This window comes from Prionailurus viverrinus, chromosome A3, assembly GCF_022837055.1.
Source record: "Prionailurus viverrinus isolate Anna chromosome A3, UM_Priviv_1.0, whole genome shotgun sequence".
NCBI lineage: Eukaryota > Metazoa > Chordata > Mammalia > Carnivora > Felidae > Prionailurus > Prionailurus viverrinus.
Genome location: NC_062563.1, coordinates 13,553,467 through 13,580,308, shown reverse-complemented (window position 1 = coordinate 13,580,308; position 26,842 = coordinate 13,553,467). Strand labels below are relative to the sequence as shown.

Here is a 26,842-nt window from a genome sequence, read left to right as displayed (position 1 = left end):
GCTATAAATATTAGATGCAAAATGCCACAGGACTGAAGTCTTTGTTTTTTTGGCAGACAAATTGGCTGAGGAAGCAGGGCTGGGAAGATATGCATTAAATAAACCCTGAGCCCCAAAGCTCTTAGGGCCGGGGCATTTCTGATATTCTGTAACCAGATCTTTTTAACTTTGGGCTGCTTGCAAGGTTATAACACGAGTCTCTTTCTTCCGCTTTTGAAAAGACACCAAACGCGGATTGCTGCACAAAGTGATAAATCAACGTTGTAAAAGTTCTGGATGCCAGAGATGGGATCTCGCTGAATGGAGAACTGTGGGAAAAGGAGGTGAGGAAGGTGGGGGCGTAACTACCCACGAAGGAGGCATCTCATGCTGGAAGCAGAGAGCTGGGCAACATGCCCTCCTCCCACCTGCCCCTTGAGGGGGGAAGCCGGATTTGGGTTTCTGTAGTAGATACTTGTTCTATTTTTCTGCCCAGCATCCATTCTCCTGCCTTTTAGTAACTGTGCCTTCTGAGGTGCATATTCTAGCTCCCAGCTCCTGGGCAAGGCGTAGGGTGTCCCACCTCCCCTGGCCACCGTGATTGGGTAGAGAAGAGACACGTGACCCTGGCTGAGCCAATGAAAGCCTCCCCTGAGACTTTCGCTGGAGCACTAGGAAGAGGCTCGCTCTGTTAGCCAGGGTCGCTGTGCTGGAGGGGTGGGGCCAGCGAGGGCCATCTTAAGGTCACAAAGGAGAACCTTCCAAGGAATAAAGTTAAGCCAGATGAAAGAAAATCCGAGGAGCAGAAAGATTGGTTCTGATGACAATGTTTGAGTACAGGGACTCAGCTAAGTTTTCCTGAACTAATTGCACTCATATTTCTGAATGCTGGGAAAGGGAGACAGTGATCCAAATTCCATTTTGGTCTCATTTTCTGCTTCAAGCCTAAGGCTGAAGCGTCATCCGTTCATTCAAATCTTTATTGGGTACCCAGTACCTGCCTGGCACTGTTCTTGGATATGAGGATACAGTATGAACAAAACAGGCAAGAACTAAATTCACAACAGCCGAGATCATTTCAACGGGATGATAAATCCTACAAAGGACATAAAGCAAGGTATCATGATAGAGGCTGACAGGGGTTGGGGGGGGTGGCTAATTCACGCAGGGAGGTCGGGGAAGCAGAAGGGATCTGAGTGCTGTTAGAAAGGAAGAGAGGTAGGAGATGTGGCCAGAGAGGGGCGCAGGACGAGGTTGTGCAAGGCCTTGGCAGCTTTGATGAGTGGTGAGTTTATTCTAAGAGCGGTGAGCCAGGGGAGGGTCTCGCGCAGGGAATGACATGGTCAGAATTCCATTTTCCTTTTCTCTTCTTTCTTTCCTTTTCTTTTTTTTAACAACTTTTGGTTTTTTAACGTTTATTTATTTTTGAGAGAGAGAGAGAGACACACACACACACAGAGCACGAGCGGGGTTGGGGCAGAGAGAGAGGGAGACACAGCATCCAAAGCAGGCTCCAGGCTCCGAGCTGTCAGCACAGAGCCTCACATAGGGCTTGAACCCACGAACCGTGAGATGGTGACCTGAACTGAAGTTGGACGCCTAACTAACTGAGCCACCAGACGCCCCAGAATTCCATTTTTCAAAGCTTCCTTCCTCTTGATGCTGGGTGGGGAGGAGAAACAGCTAATGGCTGGGGAGAGGCAGGGGCAAGGAATAAGCAGAGGCTGAACGCTGCTGTCTGCCATGTCCCTTCACTCCTGCACGCTGCCTGCCTGTTTCTGGTGAGGTCGCTGCTATCGAGGAAGACTGAGCTGTCGTGGTTGGAGAGGTGGAGGGCGGGCTGCCTGGGCCTCGAATTAAATGCTGGCCTTGGCCGCACACTCCCTGGGACGGCCGTGCATGTCCAGCAGGTGAAGCCGGGGGCCCATGCACGTCCCGGAAACTTGACGAGTTGGGCAGGGCAGGCTCCCCCAGCACTAGGGACAGGTTTTATCACTGGCCGAGTCAACATCAGCAAGGGCTGTATTTGAAAATCTTTCTGCCCCTTTTAAAGCATGGTTTTGTCCAGAAGGATGGAGCGGGTAGGGGGTGGGGAGGTGGGGAGAAAATCCACAACAGACCCTCAGAACAAGGCCTGGGGAGACTGTCGATCATGGGATATTTAATTATCACCTCGGAGGACGCTGACACGCAGCTGATCCTTCAAAGAGCGGCGCTCGACGCCATTAGGCTGATGTCCATTTCTATGACAAGTATTTTGTAACAGTCCCTTATTCTCCTGGAAGAAATCTACACGTAACAAAAGCCACTTACGCACATCATTTCCAAAAACATCAATACGATGCTCTAACTACAGTCTATAAGCAGAGTAAGAGGAAAGCAATTTACAACAAAGAAAAATTTCAGCATGAGCTTCTGAGCACATCCGTCAAGGAGATGTGAGGGAATAGTCTGGGGCTTGGACGAGGCGCAGATTCGGAGGAGCGTGAGGAACAGGTGTAGAGTGGGTGGGCCCGCGGCGGGGGCCATTCAAATATTTTTGGCGGCCCCGCCCTCGGCGCCGAGATTTTCAGTAATACGGCATGACTCCTGGAAAAGTTCTGTATTGAGGTATGATAGTCCTTCCGTTTACTTCTCACTTAGCTTCCTGGACAATTCAGAGTGTTTACGTATAAAATGGATTTAGGGTTAAGGCTCAGATCACAATAAACGTAAAAGAATCCCCTCATATGATGATCTGGCGGAAGATTCAGAAGCCACGAGGAGCCCAAGGCAACATGGGAGCCCCGTGGGGCTCTCCTGCGCACAACAGGCCATCGAAAGTCCCTGGTTCCTGCACCCCCCTCCAGGAGGCCAGCAGCATCCCCAACTTTTAGAGCCGCCAGAAACGCTTTCATAGATTCGAGCCCCTAGGGGGCAGTGTGCTCCCTTGGGAACCACCAGGTTAGAAAAAAGTTTGCAAACCCGTGGCCTGTGGGCTGAATCCATCCCACAGGTGTGTTTGCTTTGGGTTTGCCTGGTGTTTTTATTTTTTTTTAATGTTTATTTATTTTTGAGAGACAGAGAGAGACAGCATGAGCGGGAGAGGGCAGAGAGAGAGGGAGACCCAGAATCTGAAGCAGCCTCCAGGCTCTGTGCTGACAGCTCAGAGGGGCTCGAACCCACGAACCGCGAGATCATGACCTGAGCCGAAGTCAGAGGCTCAACCAACTGAGCCACCCAGGCGCCCCTATTTTATTTTTTTTAAAGTACAGCAAACAGTCCACATTTGAAATCTGGACAATTTCACATAAAAATCTGGGTACCACACTTGTGACGAATCAGAAGATCTGACACCTCTGGGCCCACCCATCATCCAATGGGCACATCTGGCTGGGCTGTGGGGCGGTGCCCCCTTCCCCACCTGGCCCCTCGAGACGCTAGACTTTGGTTTCTCTGGGTAGAAAAGGGCTCACACAGGCCTGGCAGAGAGCAGACCCCTCTTCGGCCTTGGGCGGGCTGACGCGTAGGGGTGCCCAGTTTCCCCTCCGTCGCTGAAAGCCCTCCTACTCTGATCTCCCCCTGCAACGGCACAGAGGGTTCTGCCGGAAGTGACCTGCTGGCCAAGGGCTGGGATGTGCCGAGTGTTCAGAGAATGAGGACCTGTCCATGGACAGGAGGGCCCACAGGCCCCAGCTTGGAGCCCTCCTGCATAGCTGCCCTTGGTCCTGAAACCTGATCCATGACCCAGCCACAGGATGGCCTGGGAAGGCCTGGAGAGGAAGGGCAAAGGAACCAGATCGCCATGCTCAGACTTGAGGGGGAACAGTACAGGAAGGAGGAGAGGCATCTGCCTCAAAGGCGCACGTGAGCGTTAAGATAAATCATGTAACTCACCAGGAGCAAGGTCTGGACATGGCCAAGGCTCGATAAGAACAATTCGCATTTTTTTCTTAATTAAAAAAAACTTCTTCTTGAGAGCCAGAGAGAGTGCACACACACAAGTGGGGGAGGGGCAGGGAGAGCGTGAGAGAGAATCCCAAGCAGGCTCTCAACCACGCTCAGTTTGGAGCCAGATGTGGGGCTCGATCCCCCGACCGCGAGACCACGACCCGAGCCGAAACCAAGAGTCGGATGCTCAACCGACTGAGCCTCCCAGGTGCCCCAGAACAACTTGCCTTTTAAAAATCACTGTTGTCATTCTTTTTATATTCTGGAAGGTTTGTGTGCCCCCCTCCAAAAAGATTTTGCTTGAACGACACGCTACCCCGAGGCTGTCCTGCAGAACTTTTTGCGATGATGGAAAACGTTCTGTATCTACAGCATCCGATCTGGAACCCACGCGCACCCACTGGGCACTTGAAACGCGCCCCGTGTGACTAAGAAACAGAATCTTTAACGTGATTTGTTTTTAATTAGCTTAAAATTAAACAGTTCCCAGTGGCCGGTGGCTGCCATGTTGGGCCCAGCAGCTCTAGTGTTGGTCCTTCTAGAATGTTCTGGGGAGTTGCAGCTAGGACCAGGGAGAGGCTGTGAGAGGTCACACTTAGCCTGAAAACCCTCTCAAACTCTTGGAGGCTCAGTAGGTAGGCTTTAAACATCCACCGAGTGTAGTCACCCTGCCTCTCACTTTTATTCGACTTCCACGACTCTTTCAACTGCCCACCAAAGTCAGAGACTCCCTGAGTGAAATGGGAGTTAGAGACCCCGGTGAGCAGAACCAAGGCCACTCGCCGGCGGGCTGGGCGGCCGCAGCGCTCCACACTCAGGACCACAGCGGACCACGAAGGGGGAGGCAGCGGGTTTTCTGAGGGTCCCCGCTTGCTTGCAAGGTTTCCGCGTTTAACTCAAGACTCTGCAGCTTTGCACGGAGGTCAACGCGTCGCTGTGGGGATTAAATAAGACGGCGTGCACGGAAGACCCCAGCTGATGGGGGTTGAATCGGGTCCCCCAAAATATACGTTCAAGTTCTAACCCCAGGTGTGTGTGAATGTGACTTTATTTGGAAATAGGGTCTTCGTAGATGGTCATCAAGATGCAGTCATTAGGGTGGGTAGGCCCTCCCCCAGAGACTAAGTGTCCCGAGAAGAGGGGAATTTGGACACGGACACGCACAGGAGACAGGAGAAGGCCATGTGAAGAGAGGGACCCTCAGGGAGGTGGCCACGCGAACACAGAGGCAGGGACTGGAGCAGTGTGGCCACAAGCCAAGGAGCACCGGGGACTGCCAGGGCCACCAGGAGCTGGACGAGGCAAGGAAGGATCTTCTCCGAGAGCCTTCAGCAGGAGCGAGGCTCTGTTGACACTTGATTTCGGGCTTCTGGCCTCCAGAACCGTGAGAGAATATATTTCCGTTCTTTGAAACCACCAGTTTGTGGGGCTTTGTTACAGAGGCCACTGGAAACCCATACGCCAGCTCCTGGGCAGGGACGGAGAGAGAGCTCCCGCGTCGGTCGGGGGCAAACAGAAATTCCACCCACCGGCCTCACTCCCAGCTTTTCAGAAGTTGGTAAGCGTGACCATCTGTGTCTTTCCTGTGGCCCCCTTTCTCTTCCGGCCCCAGGGAGCACCCCCCCAAAGTGTGGGCACTGGTCACCTGACCCTCAAGGGTGGAGTCCTGTTAAAGGCACCGCATAACTTACACGTATACGTTGCAACTCCACTGCACAGATGGGACACTGAGGCCCAGACGGGGAAACTGAGGCCCAGAGGGGGGCGGGTCTCAGCCCAAGGCTACAAAGGAGTTAGAAGCAGAGCCGAATTCTCTAGACTCCTGCACCAATGTTTTACTTGTTTTGAAACTTAAAGGTCTTGGAGAAAGGGAGTGACCGCTGAATCGGGAGTTTAAAGACAGATGTGGGTGCTCTGGGCCAGCCTGGGTCCTGGGGGGCTGCCTGGGAGCCTCGTAAGGTGGGTCTACTTCGAGGGGCGGTCACACCCCCAGGCCGGAGCTGGGGGCAGCTGGGTGAAGGAAGAAGGGACCAGTGTGTGCACGTGTGTGTGAGCCCACTTGAGGGGAGAGGAAGGGAGCGGGGGGCACAACTAGGAGAAAGGCCAAGTGCAGAGAAGGCCGCCATTGTGAAGGCAGGACAGCTGCACCAGGGGCCCAGAGGACGTTTCGCGGGAAGAATCCGAGTCCTTTCTTCTCTGTGCGTGTGCAGAAGGGCCAAGAAGAAAGGAGGAGGGGCCGAGATGGTGGGATGGGGGGGGGGTGGGGAGGAGAGAGACATGAGAGAAAAGAGAGAGCATAGAAAGCTGGTGGAGGGTGGGGGTGGGGGGAGCTGCTGGCTCTGGATGGAATTTGCAGACTCATCCATGATGGCCCTGCCACGACTCCCCGAGCACCTAGGACGGGGCAGGCCCTCTTCCAGGCACCGGGATGCGGGATAGGACAGCCCAGGTAGTCCCTGCTCCCAGTGAGCTGACATTTCAGAAGGGAGGTAACCAGTGAGATCAATGGCGGAACGCATGTTAGTGGCAGAAAGGGCCAGAGAGATGGATGAAGCAGGGTTCGAACCAGGGTCCTGAAGGGGGGACGGTGACATGTTCCAACTCGGGAGGCTGAACAACAAATATACAGACATATGTTAAGCGCTGACAGGAGCTCTGAAGGACGATGAAGCAGGGTGAGGGGATGAGGAGGGGGAAGGAACCCTCTTGTGGATGTGTCCCCCTCCACAGCCGGCGCATTCTAGAATGCAATGAGGGAGGGGCTGAAGGCTCACCACCAACCAGTGCCCACACCTCTACGAACGTCTGTACCAGATGGCAGAAGCTGGGCACAGACACAGCCTCAGAACGGCCAGACTCAGATGGCAACATGGAAGAAGGCGTGACCCCCACGAGGAGACAATGGACACTTCTGTCTAATTTGCCAGAAAGCGCCGGAAAAGGCGTCCCCCCTCACCCGCAAAGCAGTGCAGTGGAAATCCGTGACTGCCACCTCCGTGCGTTTTTCCGCCTCTTCGTTCCCACAGCCCTCGATTTACTTCCGCTTTGCCAGAAATCGCCAAATCGCTTCTTGGCGTGGAGGTGCCAATGTGCATTCCCACTGCTGATGTATGGGGCTTCCTGTTTTCCCACATCCCCTCCCCCCCGCCCCCCGCCAGACTTTGCTGTGATGGGGCCTCTGAACATGGGCTATGGCCATTGTGGGCTTAATTGGCATTTTACTGATCAACAGACAGGTTGAGCGCGTGCTACCAATTTGGAGCCGTGTGTACAACTTGAATGGATCAGCTGATCCATCGTGACGTTCATGGCAACACTGGTCTGGGGGAGGTTGTGCGATGCTACGATGCTTGTGTAACTCTTCGCATCCTCAGAGCTAACACCGCTTAAGGGCTTACTCTGTATCACCGTTCTAACGTATTTGATCCTCACAAAACCCTATGAGCTGAGTAACATCCTTAGCCTTAGTTGCGGTAACCGAGACTAAGAAGTTAAATGACTCGTCCAAATTCACTCAGTTAGAAAGAGGAATCAGAGAGACTCTTAACGACAGAGAACAAACGGACGGTTGATGGAGGAAGGTGGGTGGGGGATGGGCTAGCTAGATGGGTGATGGGCGTTAAGGAGGGCGCTTGTTGGGATGAGCACTGGGCGTTGTACATAAGGGATGAATCACTGGTTCTACTCCTGAAACCAATGTTGCGCTGTATGTTAACGAACTAAAATTTAAATTAAAAAATGCCTATTCAAAAAAAAAAAAAAAAAAAGAAAGTAGTGGAATCAGGATCGGAACCCAGGCAGAGTCCTTGCTCTCAATGGCTTTGTGAAGAGCGGGGAGGCATCTCCTTCCAAGAACACGACAGAACTCTGACTCGTGGGTAGGTAACAGAGCACGGTCGGGCAGCTGACATGGGCTGAAAGTTAGGACCGAGTGCATTTTGTAAAAACCGAGGAGGCAATTCATCCCTTTCAGGGTGTTTATAATTGAGCTCTAGGTTCCCGGAGAAGCCAACACACAGAAACACCCGTGAACAAACTGCTGTTTATCCCGCTTTGCCTCTCTCACTTCCTGCAAAACCCGGGCTAGCAGAAAGCACGGGGATTGCAAAATGAGCTTGCAAATCTTGTCAAAGAGGCAAGGTTTTGTGAAATTAATTAAAGGGGTGCTGGAGGACGGCTCGAAGCACACGCAAATCCACTGACAAAATTCTGGTCTATGAGGTTACTGAAGAAGAGACTGTTAGAAAGGATGGGGAGTAGTAAGTACTTCACGAGGGGGAGATTCAGGAGTCAAAGGATTAAGAGAGGCCCTTGCGAAAACCGATCCAATCCCGAATACTTCTGCAAAAATGACCTGTTATGATGTTGATCTCCTGTACTCACGAGAGTATCACATACACAAGTGGCTGTGAACCGTTACTGTACTTTGATTTTAATCTTCCCTCAGCACCCCTTTGCTTCTCCTACAGGAAAGAATTTCTAGCTGGGAATATGGTCACCCAGCATGAAGACTGCCCTTCCCAGCCTCCTCTGCGGTCACGTGTGCTCATGTGACTTGTTTCTCATCAATGAGGTACAAGGAAAAATGGAGAGCAGCTGAAACCCTGATCAATCTAGGAACACCTAAATATATGAAGCAAGTATGGACAGAGCCAAAGGGAGGAATAGACAGCAATAAATTAATCGTAGGGGACTTGAATGCCCCACTTCTGTCAATGGATAGGTCATCCAGACAGATAATCGTAAGGCAACAGTGGCCTTAAATGACACGTTGGACCAGATGGACTTAAGATTTCCAGAACATGCCATCCCAAAGCAACAGGACACACATTCTTCTCGAGTGCACATGGAACATTCTCCAGGATAGATCATATGTGGGACCACAAAACAAGTCTTAATACATTTAGGAAAACCGAAATCAGATCAAGCAACTTTTTTCCTACCACGATGGTATGAAATTAGAAATCAATCATGAGAAGAAAACTGGAACATTCACGAATGTGTGGAGGGTAAACAACGTAAAACGGAACAACCACTGGGCCAAAGAAGAACTCCAGAGAAATTTAAAGAACACCCTGAGACAAACGAAAATGGAAATAAAACATCCCAGAACTTACGGGATACAGCAAAAGCAGTTCTAAGAGGGAAGTTCATAGCGATAAATGCCAACATCAAGAAACCAGAAAAATCTCAAAGAAAGCACCTAACTTTACACCTCAAGGAACCAGGAAAACAGGAACAAACAAAGCTCAAAGTTAGCAGGAGGAAGAAAATAACGAAAATCACAACAGAAATAAGTAAAACAGGGACTAAAACAACAATAGGAAAGATCAATACAACTAAGAGCTGGTTCTTTGAAAAGATATACCAAATTGACGACTCTTTAGCCAGACTTACCAAGACAAAGAGAGAGGGCTCAAATAAATAAAACCAGAAACGAGAGATGTTACACAGAAATACAAAGGGTCATTAAAAGACTATACTATGGGCAATTATACACTCACAAATTGGACAACCTAGAAGAAAGGGATAAATTCCTAGAAAGACACAACTTACCAAGACTGAATCGTGAAGAAATTGGAAATCTGAATAGATCACTTACTACTAAGGAGATTGAACCAGGGATCAAAAACTTCTCAACAAGCAAAAGTCCAGGACCAGACGGCTTCACTGGTGAGTTCTACCAAGCATTTAAAGAAGAATTAATATGAATCCTTTTCAAATGTCTCCAAAAAAACAGAAGAGGAGAAAACACTGCTAGACTCATTCTATGAGACCAGCATCACCCTGATACCAAAACCAAAGACACCACAAGAAAAGAAAATTACAGTCCAATATCCCTGATGAACACAGATGCAAAAACTGTCAACGAAATATTAGCAAATGGAACCCAACAATACATTAAAAGGATCGAATGGGATTTATCCAGGGGGAGCAAGAACAGTTTACCATATGCAGATCAATAAATGTGATACACCACATTAACAAAGTGAAGGATAAAACCGTATGATCATCTCATTAGATGCAGAAAAAGCATTTGACGAAATTCAACATTCATTTATGATGAAAACTCTCAGCCAAGTGGGTATAGAGGAGAAGTAGCTCAACACAATAAAGGCCGTATAGGATCAGCCCACAGCTAACTCACTCAACAGTGAAAAACTGAAATCTTTTCTTCTACGATCAGGAGTAAGACAAGGATGCCTACCCTTGTCACTTTTTTTTTTTAATGTTTTAATTTATTTTTGAGATAGAGTGTGAGTGGAGGAGGGGCAGAGAGAGGGAGACACAGAATCTGAAGCAGGCTCCAGGCTCTGAGCGGCCAGCACAGAGCCCGACGCAGGGCTTGAACTCACAAACCGTGAGATCATGACCTGAGCCGAGGTCGGACGCCCAACCGACTGAGCCACCCAGGTGCCCCTACTCTTGTCACTTTCATTCAATGCAGTATCAGAAGTCCTAGCCAGAGCAATTAGGTATGAAAAAGAAAGAAAAGCCATCCAAACTGGGAAGGTAGAATTAAACTCTCACTATTTGCATATGACATGATATCACACATAGAAACCCCAAAATAACTGTTAGAATAGACAAATTCAGTGAAGGTGCAGGATACGAAATCGATACGCAAAAATCCATTGTATCTCTATACACCAGCCATGAACTATCAGAAAGAAAAAGGAAGAAACAATCCTCTTTACGATTGCATCAAAAAGAATCAGATACCTAGGAATAAATTTAACCAAGGAGGTGAAAGACCCATATGCTGAAAACTGCCACATATTCATGAAAGACACTGAAGAAGACCCAAATAAATGGAAAGATATTCTGTGCTCATGGATTGGAAGAATTAATATTGTAATATGCCCACAGTACCCAAAGCAATGGAGATTCAACCCAATCCCTATTCAAATTCCAGCGGCATTTTTCACAGAAATAGAACAAATAATCTTAAAACTTGTATGGAACCACAAAAGACCCCAACTAGCTTAAGCAATCTTGAGAAAGAAGAACGAAGCTGGAGGCATCATGCTTGCTGACTTCAAACTGTATTACGAAGCTACAGTAATCGAAACAGTATGGCGTTGGCGTTAAAACAGACACACAGATCAGTGTAACAGAACAGAGCCTAGAAATAAACCCACACAGATATGGTCAACTAATTGACATCAAAGGAGCCTAGAATATACAATGGGGAAAGGACAGTCTCTTCACCCACTTGGTGCTGGGGAAACGAGCCAGCCACACAAACAAAATGAACCTGGACCCCTGACGTCATCCACAAAAACGAACTAGAAATGGATTAAAGACTGGAACACAAGACCTGAAACCATAATGTGACATTAGTCTTGGCGACGATTTTTTGGATTTGACACCAGAAGCAAAGGCAATTCATGACAAACATAAATAACCGGGACCACACCAAACTGAAAAGCTTCTGCACAGCAAAAGAAACCATCAGCACGATGAAAGGGCAACCTGCCGAACTGGAGAAAATGTTTGCAACTCTTTTATCTGAAAAGGGGTTAATATCCAAAAGATATAAAGAAGTCCTAAGGCTCAACAGCAAAAACACAAACAATTAGTAAAAGACGAAAGATTTATACGATCTGAAGAGAAACCAGAGTATTGAAAACACAAACAATTAATCAAACAAGGGGCAAAGGATCTGAATGGACATTTTGCCAAAGAAGACATCCAGGTGGCCAACAGGCATGTGAAAAAGTGCCGAACGTCACTCATCATCAGGGAAATGCAAATCAAAACCACAATGAGATATCGCTTCACACCTGTCAGGACGGCTGTTACCAGAAGGACAAGAGACAGCAAGTGTGGGTGAGGGTGTGGAGAAAAGGGAACCCTCGCGCACCGCTGGCCGGAATGAAAATCGGTGCAGCCACAACGGAAACACTACGGAGCTTCCTCACGAAATGAAAAACAGAACTCCCATACGATCCAGCAATTCCCCTTTTGGGGATTGATCTGCAGGAAATGAAAACATGAACTTGAAAAGATATCTGCACCCCTACGTCCGCTGCAGCATTATTTACAACGAACGGCCAGGACATGGAAAGAAGCTACGTGTCCATCGATGGCTGAATGGATAAAGATGTGGTGTATGTAGACAAGCAACGATCATTCAGCCGCGTGAGTGAAACCTTGTCATTTACAACAACAAGGATGGACCTTGAGGGCATTGTGCTAAGTGAAAGAAGCCAGAGAGAGACAAATACTGTTATGATCTCGCTCATATGTAAGAATCCAAGAAAACAACACTGAGCTCGTAGATACAGAGGACAGATTGGCGGTTGCCAGCGGCGGTGGGCAGGGCTAGGGGTCGTACCCCAAACTAATATAATGTTATACACCAATTATACCTCATTCTCAAAAAAGCAAATGGTTGAGTCTCTGGTCAATTCGTGGAGCAAGCCCACCAAAGAAGCACGGGCTTTTATTTTTTAATTTTTCTATTGTTTCCCAATATATGAAGTTTATTGTCAAATTGGTTTCCATACAACACCCAGTGCTCATCCCAAAAGGTGCCCTCCTCAATACCCATCACCCACCCTCCCCTCCCTCCCACCCGCCATCAACCTTCAGTTTGTTCTCAGTTTTTAAGAGTCTCTTAAGCTTTGGTTCTCTCTTCCACTCTAACCTCTTTTTTTTTTGTTTTTTTCCTTCCCCTCCCCCATGGGTTTCTGTTAAGTTTCTCAGGATCCACATAAGAGTGAAAGCATATGGTATCTGTCTTTCTCTGTATGGCTTATTTCACTTAGCATCACACTCTCCAGTTCCATCCACGTTGCTACAAAGGGCCATATTCCGTTCTTTCTCATTGCCACGTAGTACTCCATTGTGTATATAAACCACAATTTCTTTATCCATTCATCGGTTGATGGACATTTAGGCTCTTTCCATAATTTGGCTATTGTTGAGAGTGCTAGATGCATAGGCTTTTAACTGCAAGCAATAAGTGATTGCTCTCTTGGGTCTCATACACAGCCAAACGTAAATCCAACTCAACCAACTTTGCTAAATACCCGTGAGAATGCAGAGTTGAATGTGCCTAAAGACCCAGAAAGAGCAGCTGACCACTGGTCCTTGGGAGACTAAGGTTGTTATACGTTCTAATGTGAGTCATACGTATCAAATTCACCTAAGAGGAATTTTCAATTCATTAGTTTCCTGTCATTTTCCTCAATCAACCAACAACGACCAGCATAACAAACATTATTAGCGGTATCTTTAAAATGTTTTCACCTTAAATAGCAACTTAATATAAAACTCAAATCAGAGCTTCCTAGCTGCCAGGGCAAAGAGGGAAAGTATACAGGGTACATAGCTCTTGCTGTTTCATGACCAGGAGCACATCAGGCCATCAGAACAAAGAGGCATTTTCAGGGTCCTGAGTTCTGAAAGTCACGCTGCAGCAGGGTCTCTTGCACAGAGAGGCATTCTAACTGTAATGAGTAAAATTCTCAGGGACGGTTTTATAAAAAATGTAAACACTCTGTGTATGGCTATTTACGCTTGGACGTTATGATCCCAGTCTTCACTGAAGCGATACCGAGTATGCATAGTTGGATGAAAGCAAGTCTTTGGGAAGACAGCTTTTCGGCGATGTGTGCAAATTCAAGAACGAAGTCTGGGAAATCAATTTTGAGGAACATTTATTATTGAAATAGTTCCTTCTCTTGCGCCAGCTGTATGATTCTAAGGCATTAGTCACCGGTTCCCACCAGGAGCGCCCACGATATCACAGGGTATGTGTTTCCTTTCAGTGTGAAGGATGCTCCAAACTTGCTTTGAATTCCCACGGTCTTCGGTTTCCATTTTGGTTGTGTCACAAGCACCCCAATTGAGGACTCTGGGCACATCTCTTTTCTGGGCTGCAGTGGTCCGGCTGTCAAATAAGGGGTGTTGATGAGAACACCTTAGGGTCCTTACTGTTCTTTTAGCATCCAAATCAGAAGTTTTCTACACAGACCTTTCAGTCAGATGTTCTACAGGGGGTCTGTGAGCTATACTCTGCCTTCAGACAAGCTTTTGTTTGGCCCACGGTGTACATTTTTTAAGAAACTGATGATGGCAACGTTTTTTTCCCCCTTATATCAGCATATTTCAGCTACACATTCAGGTTAGAAATATGCGAAGATTGGTACTCCTGGGCACGAATGGCTATAATTATCTGGACCGGTGTAGAAGATGCCCCTTTCCGTAGGTGCCCTCTGGTGTGCTGCGGGACCCCCGTGTCCTGCTTCTTTATTTACATGCAGGTCCCCACAACCAGCCCGTGCTGACCTCTGACACGTGCGGCTCTCTGCAGAGATCCAGGAAGCAACCAGCTTATGCGTATGGGATGGAGGCCTTCTGAGTTCTCTCAGGAGGCCCCGCTTTCTGGGTGACCCTGGCGGGAGAATCAGTCCACAAGAAGATGCATCTTCCTCTTGTTCCCCACCCTGACGTGCCCCGCCAGCCACACGGGTATCCCAGGGAAAGCACCCCCAGCCTGGAAGGCTGCTTCATCTCTGAGCTCAGCTGAGGGAGGCGTCGATCGCCCCCCCTCCTGTCACTCCCCCGGAAACAAGCCCCTGGTCACTCGGACGCGACTTCTCAGGGTGGCAGCATCCCAGCCGCCATGTCTGATTTCACGATCGCCTCGCTCGGCTCTCAGTGGGGAGTGTTTACTTTTTCAAAATTCAATTTAATGGGGTTTTGGAGGATTTCGCATGGTGCTGGAGGTAAGTGTTTGTAATTGTGTCTTTGCCCCAGGCCAGCAGCCTGACGGGTGAGCCTTGGGAACCGACCAAGGTACCTCCTGCAAGATAGACCGGAAGATCTAATTGCTCTGTATACATCCACGATACAGCTCTGCAGCACTGACCACAGGAGAGGTGGGGCGTGCCGGGTAGTGTAGACGGCCAAGTGTAGACAAGCCGTCCGTGTCAATTTCCCGGCCATTCTGCAGAGTGGCCACACAGTCCCACACGTGCTCCTGTCCATTTTCCACACACCAGTTTTCATCCCTGCCTCCCACCCTGCCTCCCACCCCAATGTTCTTCTGGAACCTTCTTCCATGCTGATGGTCTGAAGTCAATAAACCGGTCCCTAACATAACACATGGTGAATACAAACTCACACATAAATACTTCTAGCCTCTCTCTGTATTATATTTCATATTTTAAGTGGACTCATTAAAAAAATTCAAATTGCTTTGAAAAGGTCACGTTTTTTTCACTACTATAGGCAAATCATTTTGTATTTTTCTTTTTTTAATATTTTATTTTTCTTATTCTTTTTTTTCTTCTATTTTAGAGAATGAGGGAGTGAGCTTGTGTGAGTGGGAGAGAGGGAGAGAGAGGGAGAGAGAGGGAGAGAGAGGGAGAGAAAGGGAGAGAGAGGGAGGGAGGGAGGGGGGAGAGAGAGAGAGAGAGAGAGAGAGAGAGAGAGAGAGAGAGAATCTCAAGCAGGTGCCATGCTCAGCGTGGAGCCAGAGGCAGGGCTCAGTCCCACGACCCTGGAATCACGACCTGAGCTGAAATCAAGAGTCGGACGCTCCACCTCCTGAGCCACCCAGGCGCCCCTCGCGTCGTGTTTTTCTAGGGCCCACGGGCATAAGCGAACGCTTTTAAGTTAAAATGAAGCGGTCCACGGGCTGCCTGACATCATCTCCAATCCCTGCAGTACACGGTCCACATGCTGGTCTGAGGTCGGGGCGCCGGGCCCCACATCCAAAGCTGCGCGCCCGCCTGCCCGCCCGCGGCCTCCTGGCTCCGCTTACCTGTCCGGTAGCCCGTGCTGTTGAGGTACACGGCGAAGGTGCGGCTCTCGTGCTGTGCCTGCCAGGAGGGCGAGGAGCAGTTCTCGTTGTTGGTGTAGGTGTTGTGGTTGTGGACATACTTCCCGGTGAGGATAGAGGACCGCGAAGGGCAGCACATGGGCGTGGTCACGAAGGCGTTGACGAAGTGCGCCCCGCCCCGCTCCATGATGCGCCTTGTCTTGTTCATCACCTGCATGGAACCTGCAACCAGGAGCCAAGGTGAGTGCGGCCGTTCCCAGCTGGTGCCCGGTGGGCCACGCGACCACTGGGGACAGGCGCTGAGTGGTTCTTAACCCCATCCCTGGGGAGGGGGTGCATTTTGGAAATCTCTGGGGACACATGGGGGGGCACAATAGTGAGTTGTGAGCATGGGCCAGCGAGGCACTGTGGGGTAGTCCTGTGCAAGAAATATCCTGGGTCCCCAGTCCCGCTGCGTGCTCATGGGGAGTAGATAAAAACCTGTTTGTCATACATATAAACCAAACATCTTTTTTTTTTTTTTTTTTTTTTGCAGGATATTAACATGCAGTGTATTTATTTATTTATTTTTGGTAAGCAACCACTATGTAAACCAAGGGTAAGATTATACTTTGTTTTGTTTGGAACTTGCCCAAGAATCGTTCGTTTTTACTGAAATCCGGTCATGCCAACCCACCTGGCTCACCTCCCTGAACACTCCTCTGCTCCTTTGTCCACATGGTCCTTCTAGTTTGGAATCCACTTCCCACCTCTCTCCGGACTCGAGCCATCGGCCAAGCCACACCTCTTCCAGTGATCACACTGGCTTCTGATTCCCTCGAGCGCATAGTATGCATGCTGCAGGTGTTACTAGGGCTTAATTATATACCACTGGGTATCGTGGCTTCGTTCGCGCCTTTTCTCGTTCGCGAATGAAGCTGTAAGCAGCGAAGGGCGCTCGGGACGGAAAGGAAACTAACGTGCAGGAGACCTACTGTGCACAGGTGCTTTCCTGGTCACTGCTCCGCTAAGGGCCCCACGAGGGCAGAGAGTGCGTGCCCTGCTCCGTGCTGAATTCTCAACGCCCTCGTGGGGTGTGATACACAGTAGGCACTCAATGAACGTTTGCAGAGTGGATGCGCAACACTATGGCTGGTATCAGGATATTTGGTAGGGTTAGGGAAACATTCAAGGGAAATCCTTTCTCTCTTCCTCCTCCCACCCTCAGTTTCCTTCCTTTTCCTTAGAGTTCTTAGAGTCTGCTGCGGATTGAGTGACGCAAACTCTCCCCCACCCTCCATACGTCCTCGTCCTCACCCTCAACACCTGTGAATGCGACCTTATTTGGAAAAAAGCGTCTTTGCGGGTGCAGTTAAGGATCTTGGGGGGAGATCGTTCTGGATTACCTGGGTGGGCCCCAAATCCAATGACAAGTGTCGTGTAAGAGCCAGAAGGGAGAAGACACACAGACACGGTGGGGACGGCCATGTGAGGACCGAGGCAGAGGCTGGAGGGACGCAGGCACAGGCTAAGGAACTCCCGGGGCCCCCAGGAGCTGGAAGAGGAAGGAAGGATTCTCCTCTAGAGCCTTCGGAGGAAGCATAACCCTGTCAACACGTGGATTCCGGACTGCTGGCTTCTAGAACTACTGAAGAGTAAGCCAATGCAGTCTACCAGGCGTTTGGAGTTTTTACTGGAGAGGTGCCCAGCCCAATCACCAACAGCCCCTTAGAGGTTTTAACAAAAACTAATCACTCTCACCTCAGCACTCTGTCCCTACAGGCGAAGAATGAAAAGGAGATTTATATGGCTCTTTTATCCCATCTTTCTGCCAAATAGGGACGGAATAGAGTTAGAGCTTCCCTGAGGCAAACATAGATCATATCTCCTCACTATTTAAAACCATCGGATAGCTTCCCGTGGCACTCGGAAGGACACCGGAATTCCTTACTGTGGCCTAAGACTCTTCCAGACTCTTCCAGACTCTTCCAGACTCGTCCTTGCTGCCAAGCCACCTCCCATGATCCTTTGGCCTCATCTCTCCCCTCCCCCTTGCTCACTTGGTTACACTGGCCTCCTCATGGTTTCTCAAATGCTCCACTCCCATCCCTGCCCCAGGATCTTTGCACTGGCTACCGCTTCTGCTGGGACTCTTCCTGAGACATCCCTTTGTTGGCTTATCCCATTAAGTCAGATCTCAACTCGATGTCACCTCCTCAGCAAGGCCTGGCCAGCCCCCCTGCAGCACTTGAGCTGGTTTTTATCAGGGAGGCCCTTCTGGGACCAGGTGTGTTTCCTGAGCCTCTTGGCCAAGGCTGGCAGCGGTAGGTGGAGGAAAGAGCCGGCTCTGTGTGATGAACTGAACAGGAATTATCAGGTCCGGAACCGTGTGAACATCTATCCTCGAGGTCACACGCCCTCCCAAGAAGCCCCAGGGGACACAGTTGTAACTGAAGGCAACTACAGGTATGACCTCCCTCTGGAGGGGACAGATGAGATGGGCTTTCCGAGGTCCAGCCTGCGAAGCGAGCAGGGCACAGTCTCAGGGTTCAGCCGAGCCCTGGGGCCTCACCAGCCTCGGGCCGCTCCTGGGGAAGGCTTTCCGGGAAGGCCTCCCACTCGCCGGTGGGTTCTTTCTACCCTGAACTTCTACCACGAATCGAGACATCGGCATCCCGACGCCCGAGGCCCAAGCCTGAACACTAGCCACGTTCCCGGCTCGTGGCCTTTGCCGGAGCTCCGCCCTCTGCCTGGAGCGCTCCCTCCTTCAGGTTACTGAGCAAACGTCAAGTATCCCAGGGGAGGCCTTCCCTGGCCCAGAACCTGGCAGGGATTTAGGCCTGCTTTGTTCGCCGTTACATTCCCCAGCCTAGAACAGTGCCTGGCACAGAGTAGGTTCTCCATAAACGTCTGGAAATTAACAGAAGATCTGATCTTACCGTTTGAGGTTTCTATAGAACTCAGGAGCCCCAGGTGGTTCGTATTCGTAGACATGTGTGTTTTGTGCAGTGGGTTCGAAAACTCTGCCTTTAAAGAGCATGAAATCCATCCCGCGTTCTCTGGTTTGCTACCCTAGCCACGCCTCCTTATGGTCCCACATCCCACATCTGCCCATTCACGTACCCGCCAGGCGCCTGAAGGCCTGGGTTTGGCAGCCTCCTAACATAACTTAGTGGATGAGCCAGGTCCAGCTTCTCCGGGGGGTAGAGGGCAGTGTTATCCGTCAATAATAATCGTTATGCTCGCTAATAGTCGCAATGGCCGAGTGCCGGCTGTATGCACGGCTGGGCACGTGTTATGCGCCGTTTTACTTAATCCTTTCAACAGCCCTTTTGAGGACAGAGAGCGAAATGCCCAGTCAAAGCCACACACCTTTGGAAGCGTGATGTGAGGGCTCAAACCCAGGCTTGTCCGGCGGGGACGGCGGGTGCTTGGAGTCAGGTTCAAGAAACATACGGTTCACACCGCACGGGAGGTAGCATAAATACACCCAGGAAACGCACTGAGATCCCAATGCACTTGGTCAATTCTCGACCTCAAGGAGGCTCAGAAGAGTCCTGGACTCGAAGCTGGGTCCCCCGGTCATCCCAGAGGTGACTTTAGCTGGCACACCAGCGGTGGGAGCAGCACGGGGGCACATCACCAAATACCAGGGACGCCAGCCGTGGGCAAGGGATTCCCTCCACTCCTGATCAACACAAAAGGCCAACTGGTGTGGTCACGTCCTTGACACCTACACAATTCCTGCCTCAATGGGGAGTGAACCAGTCACCTGTCAGAACGCTCAGGGCGCAGCAATGTTGGCTTATATTTAGTCGACTGGCTTGGTTTTCCTTTCCTTAGAGCAGTTAATCCTGGCTTCTCTCATTTAGGGTAGCGGAATCTTGTTCTTCTCTTTTTTTTAATATTCTTTAAAAAGAATTTCTTAATGTTTATTTATTTTTGAGAGACAGAGAGAGACAGAGAATGAGCAGAGGAGGGGCAGAGGGAGAGGGAGACACAGAATCCGAAACAGGCTCCAGGCTCCGAGCTGCCGGCACAGAGCCCGACGCGGGGCTCGAACCCACGAACGGTGACATCATGATCTGAGCTGAAGTTACACGCTTCACCGACTGAGCCACCCAGGCGCCCTGGATCTTTTTCTTAAACACACACACACCAATTACAGCTGATTAACGGAAGTCCGCGGAAGGGGCGCCCGGGTGGCTCAGGTTGAGAACGGACTCTCGATCTTGACTTAGGTCGTGATCCCAGGGTTCGTGAGTTCGAGCCGTGCATCCAGCTCTGTGCTGACAGTGCAGAGCCTGCTTGGGATTCTCTCAGACACCATCAGTGCCTCATACCCTAACCCGAGCTCCTGCTGCCACCTGCCCCCTCATGCCTCCTTCCCTTTCCTCCAGCTACGTGGGCAAAAATCTAGCTACTCCTCGGTCCCATCTCTCCGTTCCCACATCGAATCCATCAGCAAAGCCTGTCCACCATCCGGCCCTGTCACCCTCCTCCCTGGGCATCCTCTCTCTTCCGAATTAGGTCAGCTGCTTCGCCTCCTCGCTGGACTCTGCCCATTTATTCTGCACGGAGCAGCCAGAGCGCCTCCTCTCCTTGGCACCCTCTGGAGCTCCCACTCACCGGAGAACAAAGTCTTGAAGTCCTCCACAGGCCTGCCTGGGTCCAGACCTCGTCCGGCAGGGGCCTCGTCTCCGCCCTCAGACCTGCTGGGCCTGCTCCTGCCTCAGAGCCTTCGCCTTGCTGCTCCTTTGCTTGGAAGGCCTTTCCCCCTGAACCCTGACGGCCTGTGCGATCACCCCCTTCTCGTCTGTACTCCCTGCCCCTGACAGTTGAGACCCCTCCCTTGTTTTTTAAGTTTCTGACTCCATAACTGTCATCTGTAACTAACCACAGACTTTTACACACTTACATATTTATGTTGCTGTCTGCCTGCGCCCGGTCACTGAGGCCTCCCAGCCCCGAGGCCTGGAGCGGCCCTTGGCACAGGGTCGGTGCTCAGTTAAGTATTCCTCAAAGGAATGAGTCCAGGGCACTCCAGGCAGAATCAACTCTTTGCCCGCTCTTTACAAACTGTGGGGAGAAAGGACGGGGCGGCTGGTGGTGAGAGCCCGGCCCATCTGGGTCTCCCAGGTCTGCAGAAAGACAACGCTGGCCCCCACCCGACCTGTCAGACCCTCCTCCAGGAGGCAGGAGGCCGCCACCTGGCAAACAATTCCCCTGCAGTCAGCAGCCCCGAATGCCGCACTGGCAAAAAGCAAAAGCCCGTAGAACCGTTTCTTTCTTTCTTTCTCTTTCTTTCTTTTTTTTTTAAACATGGGCTCAGAACCAGGGTCTCAAAGCGCTCCCGTCTCCACTGTACTATTTCCGAGGAGAGGAGCGATTGCCGCTCTTGTCCAGGAGTCCCCGTGCGTGTCTGCTCGGTGCGCTCGCCCCTGCCCACATGAGCCGGCTGCAGGGGAGCTGTGTCCATGCGCCGCTCAGGTACGAGGTGACGACGCCCCCAGAGGACAGCCGGCTTCTGTGCCCGAGCAGCACTACCATGAAGCCTCCCCGTGGGGACAGTGACCTGCTTTAGCACAACTGCCACAGCGATGGGGCTCTGTATGTCCACATCCGGAACACAAAAACATGTGATCTAATCTCACCCAGCCTGGCCCTCAGGCAGATGGACCAGTCTGATGGGGGGGAAGAACCTGGAAGATGCGGCCACACAGAAATAAAAAGGCCAGTTTTCAACACGTTAAATGAAGCCAGGCCGGCCAACCCAGACTCACTCTGTCCGACACAAACTTGGGACGTGCACACAAAAAGAGGCCCGGTTTCCTTCTGTGATCAAACCTTCCAACCCAGCTGGGCCAGGGGTGAGGTCACCCGACACCTCTGTGCGACTCTAATGGTCCCATCCCACCGATGAGATGGCCCCACCCCCGGCCTTGACGCTTATCTGGCCGCCCCTTTCTGATCGCTTTCTGGGGCCTCCTTGGTAGACCACCTGTGCTATTATTTATCCTTATTTGATATTTTTCCTTAAAGCGACTTAAAATTTAAAAAAAAATTTTTTTTTTAACGTTTATTTATTTTTGAGACAGAGAGAGACAGAGCATGAACAGGCAGAGAGAGAGGAAGACACAGAATCTGAAACAGGCTCCAGGCTCCGAGCTGTCAGCACAGAGCCCGACGCGGGGCTCGAACTCACAGACCGCGAGATCATGACCTGAGCCGAAGTCGGATGCTTAACCGACTGAGCCACCCAGGCACGCCCCAATTTTTTTTTTTTAATGTCTATTTTTGAAAGAGAGCGAGAGAGAGATGGGGAAGGGGCAGAGAGAGAGAGGGAGACACGGAATCTGGAAGCAGGCTCCAGGCTGTGAGCTGTCAGCACAGAGCCCGACGCGGGGCTCGAACCCACAAACCGCGAGATCATGACCTGCGCCGAAGTCGGGCGCTGACCCGACGGAGCCACCCAGGCGCCCCTTAACGTGACTTGAAACAGATAAACTTGAATCTCAACCCGAGTCACTACGTGAAATTCTGTGTCTGATATGCTAATCAAAACATTTTTTTTTTGATGCACATGAAAATAAGTTTGTAAGTAGTAAAATCCATGCTTTTTGACTTGTCACATGAGATACCTCGTGCCTTACCTGTCGTAGAAAGGCATCTGGGAAACGCTGAATTCGTTTGCTCTTCTCAAAGTCTGGGTCGGAGCAACCACGACCTCCAGGGAACGAGCGGGTGGCGGGGGCTTGCGAGATTCAAAACTGACTCAATTTTTGCCGCTTCCAGGGCTTAGGGGGTTCCCACCCACTTTTTGCCCTAGAGGCCTGTGTCAGCTGGGGGCAGAAGCACGGCCCTTTAAGACAGACTCCTGCGGCCCCCAGCGTGGGTGGCAGGGGAGGCACTGGTTTTGACAGACGACTACTGAAACAATGCCTTCTGATGTCTGTTTTCTTAACGTTACAGGTCAACAGAGTCCGTGACGTGTTCTCGCCTCGAGAGAGCGGTGGCAGGGAGATGGGATGTGGGGAAAAAATAAAGCCCCGGGGTAAACCCGGGGTCTTGACTGAAATCAGCATTTTCCTTTAACGGTTTTTGCAATTTGTTTGAGAGAGAGGGTGCGTGCACAGGTGTGCGAGCGGGGGAAGGGCAGAGAGAGAGGGACAGAGGATCCGAAGCGGGTTCTATGCGGACGGCAGAGAGCCCGATGCAGGGCTTGGTCTCACAAACTGCGAGATCATGACCTGAGTCGGAGTCTGATGCTTAACCGACTGAGCCACCCAGGTGCCCCTTAAACCACACTCTCTAACCACCCCTGACCCTCATCTGGACCTACTGAGGCAGTCACTCCAACTGGCTCCCGGCTCCCACCCTCGTCCCCTGCAGTACGTTCTCCACCTGGTGGCCACAGGGCTCCTTTTAAAACGTTAAGTCACACCATGACTTCCTTTGCTCAAACTCATCCAACGAGCGTCCATCTTGCTTAGAATAAAACCCAAAGTACCACCCCCCCTCCGCCCCCTTTGGCCCAGGAAACCCCATGTGACCCGGACGCTGATTCTCCCCAAGTACAACTTGTACCTCCGTCCCCCACTTGCCCTCTGCTCCAGCCACGCTGACCTTCTCACCACTCCTTGAACACGCCAAGCACGCTCCTGCCTCAGGGCCTTTGCACTTGCAGCCCCGAGACACACCCCCTCCGCCCCTCCCTGCCCCGTGGCATCCAGGTCTTTACCAAAACTGCCTCCTCAGGGAGGCTTTCCCTGGACTGTGCTAAGCTCTCTCCTTCTTCCCCTTCTTGTTCTTGGAGAAAATGTTCTCAGCAGATACACACGCTGTAGGGGATGGTTGCTTCCGGGTGAGCCCTGCGAATGGTGGCTGGGGAAGGCTACTTTGGCTTTGAATCGTTTGAGTATTTGAAGGTAAGGCTGTATGGCTCGTCTAATTTGAAATACTTTGGAGGCTCAGCGGGGAGGAGAGAACTGACTGCAAACAGGCTAATCCACGAACACTCCAGGATGTGTGTCGCCTTCCTATCTGTGCCTTTCGTTTGGGGAAAGATAATCTAATCGAGCAGAGGCCTTTCAGCAAGGACCTCCCCGTATCTGTGGAGACCACAGGTGACTCTGAACCCAAAACCGGAGGCCACAGTCAGAAAGCCAGAGGCAGGGCCTGCCCGCGAGAATGTTTGGTGATGCTTTTTCCAGCGTGTCAAGATTCTGGGACACCGGGAGGGGGTCCAAGAGTCCGACTCATTTCGGACACCGTCTACACAGAGTCAGCATCGGATGCCACAGGTTAAGGGCTCAAGTCCCGCAAGGGTGCCCCACTCTTCCCGACTCCCCCTGCACGGACGCTGGCCGCAAGCCCGGGCTGTCACCTGTGCTTTGACCGACAGGCCACAGAGCAGCTTACAGAACTCAGGGAAACACATTCACCTGTTTGTTAAAGGACACGAAGCAGCGGCCAGGCGCCCTGGGCAAGGTCTGGGGGCGGGAGGTGTTTACAGAGGCATCATTACAGAGTCCCGATTGATCAAGTCTTCGGCCCCGGGCTGATTCAGCCTCCAGCCCCCTCCGCCAACCCACCAGTCGCATGGTCCAGGGGTTCCCAAGCAGTGTTTTCTCCTCTCCTGGGGGTGGAAAAGCAGGAGCCGAAGGGCCAGCTGGCACGGGGCCAGGCCGCGGGTGAAGGGGCCACGACCCACGTCCTCTCCAGATGCCACCCTTCTCTGAGCGATTCTTCTCTCAGCCGCTTAGTTCTGTATGTTAAACGGGTTCCGCTGCTCCATATGTGTGCGGGTGTAACCCGCATCAGCACGCTTCTGTTCTGGACGGAACGCGGGGCACGCCCCCCCGCCCCCCCGCCCCCCCCCCCCGCAGAATGAAGTGTGATCTGTCCTATTAAGTCACTGACTCTCTTAGGGTCTTCGTTACGCTTCCGTCAAAGTAAAGCACGGGAACAGCTTTAGGTATAAGGTTTCCTTTGATGGTGACACTCAAGGACGATTCTCGAATACCCTCTGTCATCTTCTGCAGTGTGCTGGGAAGGGCCCTAGAGGCACATGGCCTGAGTTCAATTCCTGACCTCGCCGCTTCCTGTCAGCCACATACCCTGGTGCAAATGAGTTACCACCCCCCCCCCCACCCCCCCCAAGGACCTTGGTGTCCTCGTGGGCAGAGTAGGGAGAATAAGAGTGCCTCCTTCCCACGGGATGTTCCAAAATTTAATCGGGGAAAATACGGGCGAAGCCTCTAGTGCAGGACACGGCATATGAAAACGCTTAACACGCGGTAGCTGTCGAAAGTTTGAGTTGCTGTAGCTCCCAAGTACTGCGTCACACCGAGTTCACAGAGTGCCTCTGGACACATTCTGGTCTGTGCGCTCGAAAGCGTTTAAAACATTAACTAATTCTTTTTTTTTTTTTTTTTTAATTGGGAGATTTCACATCAATCCAGTTTTCTGGCTTGGCTTGAAAAAATACAGAGATCTGGCCTTGCTGGGTTCACAGTGAGTGGACCTGAGTGGCAAAGGCCCGGTTTAGAAGGGCCGCGCTGGTTCTCTGGGCTCCCCACTTCCCACATTTACAGGACCTGCCTGGCCCTGGGGGCACTGGGTTTACAACTTGCAGCTGTTTCTATTCCAGGGGAAGGGACCAGCTGAGTAAACCTTCAGAGTAACACTTACTATGACCTACAGAGAGCCCTACAGAGAGCAGGCTTTAAGAGAGGGAGGAGAGCTGTGGGTGTGGGTGCAGGCTAGGACAGAGCCTTGACCTGGACAGGCAGGTGGGGGGTGGGGGAGGGGGCGGGGGAGGGCCATCAGCTTGGGCCACAGGTGGCAAAGCATCTGTGTCCTGTGCTGCCCTGCAGCCATCAGGCTGGAGTACCCGAGGCAGCCCTCATCCGAGCCTCGAGTGTCCCTGCAATGCCCGCGATGTCACCCGATCAGACTGTGAGCCGCCTGCCCGTGGCAGACTGTCTAACCACCACAGGAGGCTGGGTCCCATCAGCCCGACCGCCCGGAATAGCTCTGTCCCCAGCAGGTGGGGAGAGGGCGGCCAGGGGATGAGCAGCAGTGGAGGCCACATCTGGGCAGAGGGACCCCACTGTTTCCCGGACAACGACATCTGTGCCTGGATGTGCTCACCGCTGTGCCTCCGACTCGACCCAGAATAACCGCGCCGGCTGCCGGGGCCCTGCTGCTCGGGCGGCTTTTCCTCACGGCGGCAAAGGGGGAGCCGCTCCGGACTCCGCAATCTTACAAAACAGAAGAGTTTTTTTTTGTTTTTAAGTTTTTATGTATTTATTTTGAGAGAGAGGTAGAGAGAGAACGTGCAGGGGAGAGGCGGAGAGAGAGGGGGACAGAGGATCTGAATTGGGCTCTGTACCGTCAGCACAGAGCCCGACGCGGGGCTCGAACTCACAGACCGCGAGATCATGACCTGAGCCGACGTTGCGTGCTTAACTGACTGAGCCACCCAGGCGCCCCGGGAACTTACAAAATAAAGTCAAATGCTGTTGCTGGTTTTAGCTACGAAAAGCCGAGGCTCGAAATCGGTTCCTAAACCCAGTATCATTAAGCAGATGTCGAAGACAGCCGTGCTAGAATTTCATTAATGAACATCGGACTGTCAGAGAGATCATGAAGTGAATTTTTCCTCCTCTGCCTTCTGCTCCTTCTGGCTGTGAAGCCTCGGGGAGGAAATTCTGATATATTCCTTCTCAATGGAGGGGAGGTGGCCCAGAGGCCCTGGAAAAGGGTCACTTTCCAACCAATCACCGGTCACTTCCTCCCTGAGGCGCTCCACCCACAGACCGTTCCTTGCCAGAGGCTATTTATGCAAAGTCCGGGGTGTTTTGCCCACTTTTCGTCCTGTGCCACACAGAGCCAGTCACCTGGCCACCAGCCTGGTGGTGATGTGTGCAAAGCAGCTTGATGTCTGTCCTGAGCCTGAAAACCTGTTCCTCCTCCCCCAGTGTCCCCATCTCTGTAAATGGCACTACCATCTGCCCAACGGCTCAGCCAAAACCTCTGAGTGATTCTCTGATTCTCGACACTCCTTCCCTCCCCCTTGCAATCCGTCCACGAGCCCTGCCTGCTGACCCCCAAAACAGAACCCGCCCCACCTGCCACCGCCTCTCCAGAGCA

At 51.4% G+C, this 26,842-nt stretch overlaps 1 protein-coding gene across 2 annotated transcripts in view; it reads right to left on the bottom strand.

Annotated features, from left to right (window-relative positions):
* Positions 1-26,842, bottom strand: part of SULF2 (sulfatase 2) — a 120,765-nt gene that overhangs the window by 56,503 nt on the left and 37,420 nt on the right. For both annotated transcript variants that reach the window (XM_047851754.1, XM_047851755.1), the window contains exon 3: positions 15,689-15,928. In XM_047851754.1, coding sequence (XP_047707710.1) covers positions 15,689-15,928 — 240 coding nt within the window. The remainder of the gene's footprint in view (positions 1-15,688; positions 15,929-26,842) is intronic.